Below are 8,235 nucleotides of genomic sequence, written 5' to 3'. Positions count from 1 at the left end.
ACCCAAGCAGGCCGAGGTTCTGACAGAGACAGCTTCTCTGCGACGAGTGCGCCGACATCGTGTCGCTGCTTCGGGTGCACAACTGGCGCGTGTGCCTCGTCTGCGCCTTGGCGGGCGAGGCCGACGACATCGACTGCGCGGGCATTCAGAATTTCCTGGGCAGACCGGTGAGGCAGCACTCCTTGGCCGACAGGCAAACGGCCCAACTCTGACTGCGGCAGAACACGTTTGTGAAGCAGTATGACTGGAGACACTGCCCTGTCTGCGACGACGCGGACGATCTTCTGTTTACGCCATGCGGTAGGCAGCCCGAATGCGCAACCAGTTCCAGGCCGCTGACTATGCAGGCCACGTCGTTTGCAGCGTTTGTTGGGGCAGGGGAAAGCCGAAAGGAAGTGTCCGACGTGCCGAGCCACAGGCCTGACTATCATACATCATCTTTTCTTCTTAAGATTGATACTTCTCTTTTTGTCTTCGTCCTCTTTCGCCTCGCGCTCTGTTGAGCCAGCCACTCATGCCGCCGTTGTTCAGCCAACCAGGGGCAACTGGCTTAGTCACCCAAAATACACCCCTCACACCGGCGGACGCGCCTTGTGTAGATTCATCAAATACTTTATCAGTAAAGCATGCATCCCTCGGCATATATCGCAAGCACGACACCGTCAACATGACGAGCGCGGTCACGGCTCCGATGCGCGCCGGTGGATGGAACGTCATCCTCACCATTGCCAACCAACAGTATCTGGGGGGTATCTACCAGAACCCGCGCGAGCCGACGGTTACGTTTGGCGACTTGTGCGCTGAGCTGGCCCTCTGCTTTGACTATCCAGGCGGCGGAAAACTGCTCAACAACGTCGACAACGTTGACAACGTCAACAGTGTCAAAACTGCCAACACCGTCAATGCCGCCAGCCTCGTCGATAGCGCCAATAACGACAGCAACCAAGACCAAGACAACATCAACGAAAGGCCATGGTTCGACATTGCATTCGCGCTGGCGGAAACGCCAGACGAGGCAGATTTCCCTGTCAATCATCCATCCTTCATCACAAGCGAGAGGTTTAACGAGCTGGTCCCTGGTCTAGCCTCGGAAAGCGCCACGAGGCGGCGAACCGTCACCTACCACATTGTGCATCACAAGCCTTGCAATATTTCTGGTTCCTTCAAAGACCATATAAGAGGTTCGTCATTCCTGGTCCGGTTGTCATGCCACCCTCTGCTCACAGGGTCCCAGCCAAATGCGTTTACAGCCTCCCTGACCCCCGCCGTCGCCATCACCCCGCCTTCCTCCCTTACAATAAATCTTCGACCGACCCTCGTCTCAACATTATGCCCCTTCGACGTAAAGCGAAAGCGCGCTCCCAGTCTCCGCCGAAGCGCTCCGGCGCAACCTCTCCTAACAAACCAGACGATGCAGCCGGTGGCCCCGACAACCAAAGCTATGACATGATCGCCCCCGCCGACATGGACATGAACATTGACGCGGCTCGCAAGACCATCAGTGATTTTCGCATGGCCTGCATCGCCCAGGCTAGCTGCTGTGCCATATCAGGCGGCGGCCGGCCCTGGAGCGCGCTGCAGCCTATCGGCCCCGGCGTCCAAGCCTGCCACATTGTGCCGCAGCAGCATTACCATTTGTACCCTTTGGGGGGTCCGAGCGATACCACCCAGGACAGCACGCGACGGCTGTGCCAGGCATGGGAGAAGACGTGGAGTCCCGGCAACGGTATTCTACTCATGAAGCATATACATGACTTTTTTGATGCGCGCCTCTTGTCCATCCACCCAACTACGCTTCGTATCCGGGTCTTTGTCCCCTTCGAGGATCTTGAACTCTATCACGGACGAAAGGCGCAAATCCCACCCCGGGTTGACCGTAGTGCGCTCGCTCACCACTACGACATGTGCTGCATCGAGAACATGGCCGCCGAGCGCCCAAATATCATTCTATCATCGCTTGACGCCACCAACAGAAGCAGCTCGGCCATAAGCCTCGTGAGTCCGTCGAGCGGAGGCAGCACTCCGCTAAGCGGACGGCCGAGCCTCCCCATGACGCCCTCTTCCGGAGATGCGTTGCAGACTGCGCCGCCCGCAGGCGACCCGTCTAAGAGACGGCGACCAACCCGTAACGGGAACGAAACGCAGGGCTGCGTCAACGACGATGATGAGTATTGGTCGGAGGAGGAGGTGGTGCAAGATTTGCTGAGGGGAAGGAAGAGGCAACGACCAGACGACTTCAGCTTTGATGGCTACGTCACGCAGTCCAATAGTCGCGAGTTTCTGGCCAACGTCAACCGGGAGCTGCAAAAAGGTCTTGGGCTGGCCTGAGGTTTCTGTCTATAATTCATGATACCCCGAGGGTTTACCCTGCCGTCTTTACATTTTTGAGTAGCAGCCCATGTCGACGTGAAGAGAATTCCAATTCGGTGGACAATTGCAAGCCTGTCTACACTGACTGTAGCCCAGCTTGTACCAGGAGGGATGCATTTCCGGCCGTCCCCTCTACGCATCACATCATACGCCAATAATTTCTTGCAGCAAAATGAGCTTCTGGAAATGAGACTGTCCTCGCCAATTTGACTTCTACTCTATGAGTTCACAGAAGTGGCATTTCATCCATTCATTCTCAACTCACTAGTTCTGCCAAAGGCGTCGACCCATCACATTGCACCATTCGATCCTCCAACTTGCGAAAAATATCGTCTTTATGCTCTCCCGCACCTGAAAGGTGCAAGATGTGTCCGATAGCGTGGTGTAGAGCGAGGAGGCGTGGCGCCGGTGGGTTGATGCTTTGATCTGCTGATACAGCGCCCTTGTGACAGGCAGCATTCTCTGGAATCCAATCCCTCGAAATGACCTGATTTCATAGGTATGCGGGCGGTTGGCGATTTGCGTGCAGTAGACGTTGAAATTCCAAGGGCTCGATGCAAATCCAGAGTCAGAGTTATAGCATTGTGCGGTTGGTCAGCGTCCGCGCCATTGGTAAGATGAGCAACGTCATTGTCGAACATTTTGAGAATCTCCAGGTCGGTCTTTTTGGACTCGCTCTAGAAGTGTAGTAGTGGCGCAGCACAGATGAAGGCATGCAAAACGCTTCAAGTGAGAGAAACGAGAGAACAGTACAAATAAACAGGAATGTGCGAGAGTGATGGAGATGCTAGGAAATAAGGAGGTCGCGGTAGGAGGAGCAGAACCTTGTAAAGACTGACAAAAATAAGAAGAGTGACGAGTACGTAGCAGTAGACGCAACGTTGAAGACATACCAATTCTTCTGTTTCCGATCTAACGCGGACCAATGAGTGCGGTAAAATTTGTGCGACCTCTAAATAACTGATGTTATCATCCTCGATAGGGTCGCCTTCATCATCCAGTATCTTTCCTTCTTGGGTTTCTCGTCCGCGTGCCTTAGGGTGATCGTGGCGCAACACAGCATCAGCTGACCGTGGCTTGTCACTTCGCCTGCGCAGTGGCGTTTTTTGGCAAGTGTGTACGGTACATGCATGGTTGACATAATTGCGTCGAGGTACATGACAACAGGGTCAGACGCCCCGGTCGCCTGGGATACGTGTGAAGCCTGTGGCTGAGTCAGTAGCGTTTTGCGGAGCGTGCCCATGTTGGCGCACCAGACATGGCACCGCCCGACGAGACGAGGAATCATGCGCAAGGACATCATCTGCCATATATTGGCGGTATTTGATGCGGGGGACGCCAGAGAGGGCACTCGTCACAGCGCAGTCTGCCCCTCTATACCCTGTCCGTACTGACAAACCGCTTGACTACGGGGTATCATTGTGCACATGGCGACAATTCACGCTTGCGTGCGACATGGGAAGCAAAGAATGAGAGTGGCATGGCCATCACCGTAGCACCTTGCAGCACAGCCACCATAGTTAGAGATACAAGCAGCGCACACGTGAGGGCACCAAACTCCCGTTGGCATCCCCTTCTAGAGCCGCGATGAACCTGTGGAAACGTCCTTCACACGTCGAAACCATCAGATCCGGAAGATACGTCCGTTCGTTCTGGTGTAGCCGCCAACTGACGATCCGCTTCATGATCTGCTTCCGACAGATCCGAGACTTCACCTTCTTCTACTCTCAATCGAGTGAGTATGTGGCAAATCGAGAGAAGAACGTCTTGATTATTCTCGAGATCTAGCCACTTCGTGCTAGATACGCGAATGCATGTTTCTTCTGGATGATTTCGGACAACATCCAGTTGCTCATTCGCCGTAGTTGCGTTCAAGTATTCGGCGTAGTGCGAGCCGAAGTCAAAGTGGAAGAAACGGATAAATGTTCCATTGCAAACATACGAGTAGAGGCTACACGGGGCGGGCTGGTTAGCTGCGAACCGAGGTCCAGTGGCGAGCGACAAAGAGAAGGGAGCCCGAACCCAGCAGGGAATAGTTCTGTATCATTGTACTGCTTCCACGTCGCAACAGCTTCCCCGACGACTTGAGCGAAGGCCTTGATGGTCAAGACAGGGAAATATCTTTCGGTACGGTTGTCATAAAAAAGGGCCTGGGATGCTGGCTTGCATTCGCCCACCATGAGAGACGGGTGAACGACTATCCAGGAGCCGGACTCGAGACTCTTTTTGCATAGATCGCCATCATCGGCACCGACAAAAGCTTGGAGAGCAATCAGTGCCGTTGACGAATGGCTTTCTGGGCGAAAGCAAAACTCTTCCTCTGGATGCGATTGTTTCAGGACCAAGTACAAGGAAAGGTAGAAGAGTTCTTTCGCCAGCTCGGCCACGAGCAACTCTGGTTTGCGGACGCGGGACTCATTCTGGTCATCGTCCAGCGTGACGCTAGCGTGACTACCACAATACTCAGACGGAGAGGCCCCTGCAGGAGAAGAAGACTCTGGGAATGGAATCGTGGTGGATGGCACGAAACCTGGATCGGCTGGCTTGTCACCCGCACCTTCGCGAGCGGGATATTCCCGCATTGGATCTCGAACATCGGATCGAATTAATTTGGCCAGTGCGAGGAGAAAGCGGCCGGCGGGCAGGTCGCACAGGGAAGATTCGGAGGCGGTGCGAAGTCGGGGAAAAGATTCACGAAGATGAGCAATCATGTCGAGATCAACTTTTTGCGACTTTGAGCTCTCCGGGAGGCAGATCGGGCAAGATCGCTTATGATTGTAGCGCAAAGGCGGTAAGAAACGCTTATGCCAAGAGGCAGCGCACTTGACGACCCTGAATGCAACCAGCTCCTCGTTGTTCCATCTGCTGGCAGAGGCTCCCCAGCTTGCCAAGATTCGATAGAACGCGAAGGCCCTGCGGGGTAACGAGTTGCGCAACAGTCTCAGGGAGATCGGGATCGCGGGACATGGCTATGACTTAAGTAGAAACGGGGATGGATAACAGATCAGAGACTACTACCGAGTTCACGTTGTCGTGCGGGAGAACTGCGGTAATGTTCCTCGTCCAAAATGCAATGTCCACATGGGCTTGCGATGTGGGGAGTGCGGGGCATGTCTCCTTTGTCGCAATATACGCGCGCTGTCACGTGGGTACCGGTGCTGTGAAAAGTCGGGCAAACGCGATCAACGCCACCCTCAACATCGACAGACGTCAGCACAAGCGTCATCCAAGGACACTTGTAGACCATAACGACCGAGGAATGATTCAGAGAAGGACCCATCATGGCTCTGCCGGGTCAGCCACTACAAGTGGACGGAAGGGGAGGGTCGAAGCGAACGCGCCATCGCAATCCCGCAGACGACAGAGCATCGAAACGAAGAAAACATGCGCCTTACAGCGGGCGAAGCGCCGCCAGGCCACTCACGTCCGGTGAACTCCTTTGGGGCGCAACGTCTACCTCCTCGCTATACTGCAGCGAAATGGACAAGGACATATTTGGCATAAGCTTCGAGTGGACGGAGAACGAAAGTGAGGTGCCATCTCAATTCCAGGCCGCACAGCTGAGCACCGCGAAAAAGTTGAAGCGCTACGGCGTCGCTAAGCTATACGCAATAAAAGCGCTGCTTGAGCCGTACGAAGTGCGGCCATGGAGGCGAGGGCAAAAACAGAAGCTTCAGCTACGATATGGACATGCCGCGTCGATGGTGGCTACAGATGGCGTCTTCCGAGACTCAGACGCAGATTCAGCAATAGCATATACCGACTTTGCGGAGCTGCAAAACAGAAAGGAGACGCACATCATAACTCTTCTACAAAAAGCCGAAGGAGAGAAGGAAACCACAGCACGTATCGCTGAGGAGCAACGGCGCATCAAGCCCAAGAAAGCAGAAGAGGACGCGCAAATAGCATTGATTATGGCAGCGATGGCGCAGGAGATGTTGAGGAGCGGTGAACCGAACCAATTGAGTGCGTGGGTGAGGGCCATTGGCATGAGCAAGACAGAGATCTTTCTGTACCGAGCCTTGGTTCCGAGAAAATTTGTGGAAACATTCGATGCAAGTGCGGGATTCGTCATACAGTATCGAAGCGCTTCGTTGAATGATCAGAGCGGAGTCTTGCAGCAGCTTGATCGCTTGCTGAGGGAAAAACGTCCGCCTGGTGACCAGCCCGGCGCGGCTGAGGAGGCAAAATGTTGAAACATTGTACTGCTAAACATTGTACTGCTAAGACATGAATTAAAATTTGTGTTAATAAGTGACCAGCGTCCCTGTGAGCAAAGTCTACACAAGGCCATCATTCTAGAAATGGAGTTGCGACGCACACCTGTGTGCCTCATGAGCGTCACTTGAGAGAAGTCACAAGATGAAGACACGGTCATCACTGCACTATAGTCGGCCGCACCTTTTTCAGAAGCGAACCAGATTATGGCGGCATCTTTTGTCATGGTGTGAAAGCGTCAGGGCCTCTCGACCGTGCAGAGCCCGGCGACTCGATAAGGAGGTACATTGTGACCATGGTCTGTTTAGCTGCAGACGGGGCGCATACGAAGATGACCTTGACAGCTGCCTGCATGCGCGTGTGCGAAGGCAGAGTTGAATTCTGGCGGCTGACAGCTCCCACCAAGCCCAAACATATTCAAGCGGGTCTGGTCGACTACTGCGGCAGTTGCAACTCTGTGCCGGTCAAATCCGCCGCCTTGCCGAGGGTCCTTTACCGCCGCGGGCTTGTGGGCGATGTGTAGGTTTACGTCTTGGGCCTGGTGGAAGCTGTGGCCGCCTAACTGGGCGTCTTCCACCGTGTTTGACGGCATGGCTCGCTTCGCCTTGTGTTTGCCTGTCGTAGTACTCATCCACTAAACCCGGGGCGACTTTCCACATTTTTGATACTGGCTCTAGTGAGTACGACTCCTCGTCGAAACCTGTCGATTGCAATTCGAATTTCTCATCCTTTGTTTCGTCAAGAATCCTCAATGGCTGGTACATTCTGTTCTTAGGCTTAGGTCGGCCGATGCCCTTCCATAGCTCGAGAAGGCCCTTCTGATTATCAAGTTGCACGTCTCTCTCGTGGACCAACTCAATTATCTCGTTCGATCCGACAGGCATCAGTCTCAAGGACAGAATGCCCTGTTTGACCCACTTGTAGCCTTTGTACTCCCATTCTCGGCCATCGTAGTAAATCGTCCTTTTCGAAATAGATTTGCCTGCTCGCGGTTGCTTGCCCGGCGACAATTCATGCTGGCTTAGACAAGCAAGCGTGTTAACGTCGCTTGGCAGAGCTGGTAGGCTCGACGATTCAGTCTCGCTCGACACTGCTGATCCTATTAGCGACGCGGTTTTCCTGGTCTGCGCAGAATGTTTTGGCGATTTTGCGTCATTCGACAGTATCTGTTCGTTTGCTGTGTTTGGATCGGAGTTGGCTGGCGCATCACTATGGAAGGTTAGCGATGTTGGATAGGCAGGCAACCGCAGTTAGCGTACGCTTCAACCATCACAGCCTCGGGAGCTCGCCCTTCCTGTGACGGCGGCGGGTTCAGCAGGTCAGCCAGAGCGAACATGCTGAAGGCTAATAGCTAACTAGTAAGACAAGTGAGATGTTGAACTCACAAAGCTTTGCGCAAAAACGAGGCAATGAAGAGCTGGACACGCGAAGCTGGCGCGCTAACTTCCGCTGGAGTGCAGGCCGGAGCACCCACTTGCCGTTCTCGGTGCATGTAGGCAGCAGAAAGCCGATGCTCATGCCTGGGATGAGATCGCAGCTGGTGTTCGGTGGGCAGCATAGAGCAACGGGTCAATGGCGTGGAAAGCCACCGCCCATGCCATGGTCGAGCTGAGTAGCCGGCGTGTGCAGCATGTGCAGCAAAAAAAT

General features: G+C 54.2%; 4 protein-coding genes across 4 annotated transcripts; 2 read left to right on the top strand and 2 right to left on the bottom strand.

Moving 5' to 3' along the window:
- Nucleotides 1-667: 667 nt before the first annotated feature.
- BBA_09578 (uncharacterized protein) lies at nt 668-2,328 on the top strand (the record flags this gene model as incomplete). The annotated part of the gene is made up of 2 exons (XM_008604675.1): nt 668-1,181; nt 1,235-2,328. The coding sequence occupies 2 exons, from the start codon at nt 668-670 to the stop codon at nt 2,326-2,328; spliced, it is 1,608 nt and encodes a 535-aa protein (XP_008602897.1).
- Nucleotides 2,329-3,978: 1,650 nt separating this feature from the next.
- BBA_09577 (uncharacterized protein) lies at nt 3,979-5,337 on the bottom strand (the record flags this gene model as incomplete). Its single annotated transcript, XM_008604674.1, has 3 exons — nt 3,979-4,154; nt 4,313-5,138; nt 5,194-5,337. The coding sequence occupies 3 exons, from the start codon at nt 5,335-5,337 to the stop codon at nt 3,979-3,981; spliced, it is 1,146 nt and encodes a 381-aa protein (XP_008602896.1).
- A 314-nt stretch (nt 5,338-5,651) lies between these two features.
- BBA_09576 (uncharacterized protein) lies at nt 5,652-6,566 on the top strand (the record flags this gene model as incomplete). The annotated part of the gene is made up of 1 exon (XM_008604673.1): nt 5,652-6,566. One exon carries the CDS (start codon nt 5,652-5,654, stop codon nt 6,564-6,566), a length of 915 nt encoding a protein of 304 aa, XP_008602895.1.
- A 486-nt stretch (nt 6,567-7,052) lies between these two features.
- Nucleotides 7,053-8,080, bottom strand: BBA_09575 (uncharacterized protein; the record flags this gene model as incomplete). Its single annotated transcript, XM_008604672.1, has 3 exons — nt 7,053-7,797; nt 7,848-7,925; nt 7,974-8,080. The coding sequence occupies 3 exons, from the start codon at nt 8,078-8,080 to the stop codon at nt 7,053-7,055; spliced, it is 930 nt and encodes a 309-aa protein (XP_008602894.1).
- Nucleotides 8,081-8,235: the final 155 nt, after the last annotated feature.

Source organism: Beauveria bassiana (assembly GCF_000280675.1).
Source record: "Beauveria bassiana ARSEF 2860 unplaced genomic scaffold BBA_S00058, whole genome shotgun sequence".
Classification (NCBI taxonomy): Eukaryota; Fungi; Ascomycota; class Sordariomycetes; order Hypocreales; family Cordycipitaceae; genus Beauveria; species Beauveria bassiana.
This window is presented reverse-complemented; position numbering and strand designations above follow the sequence as displayed.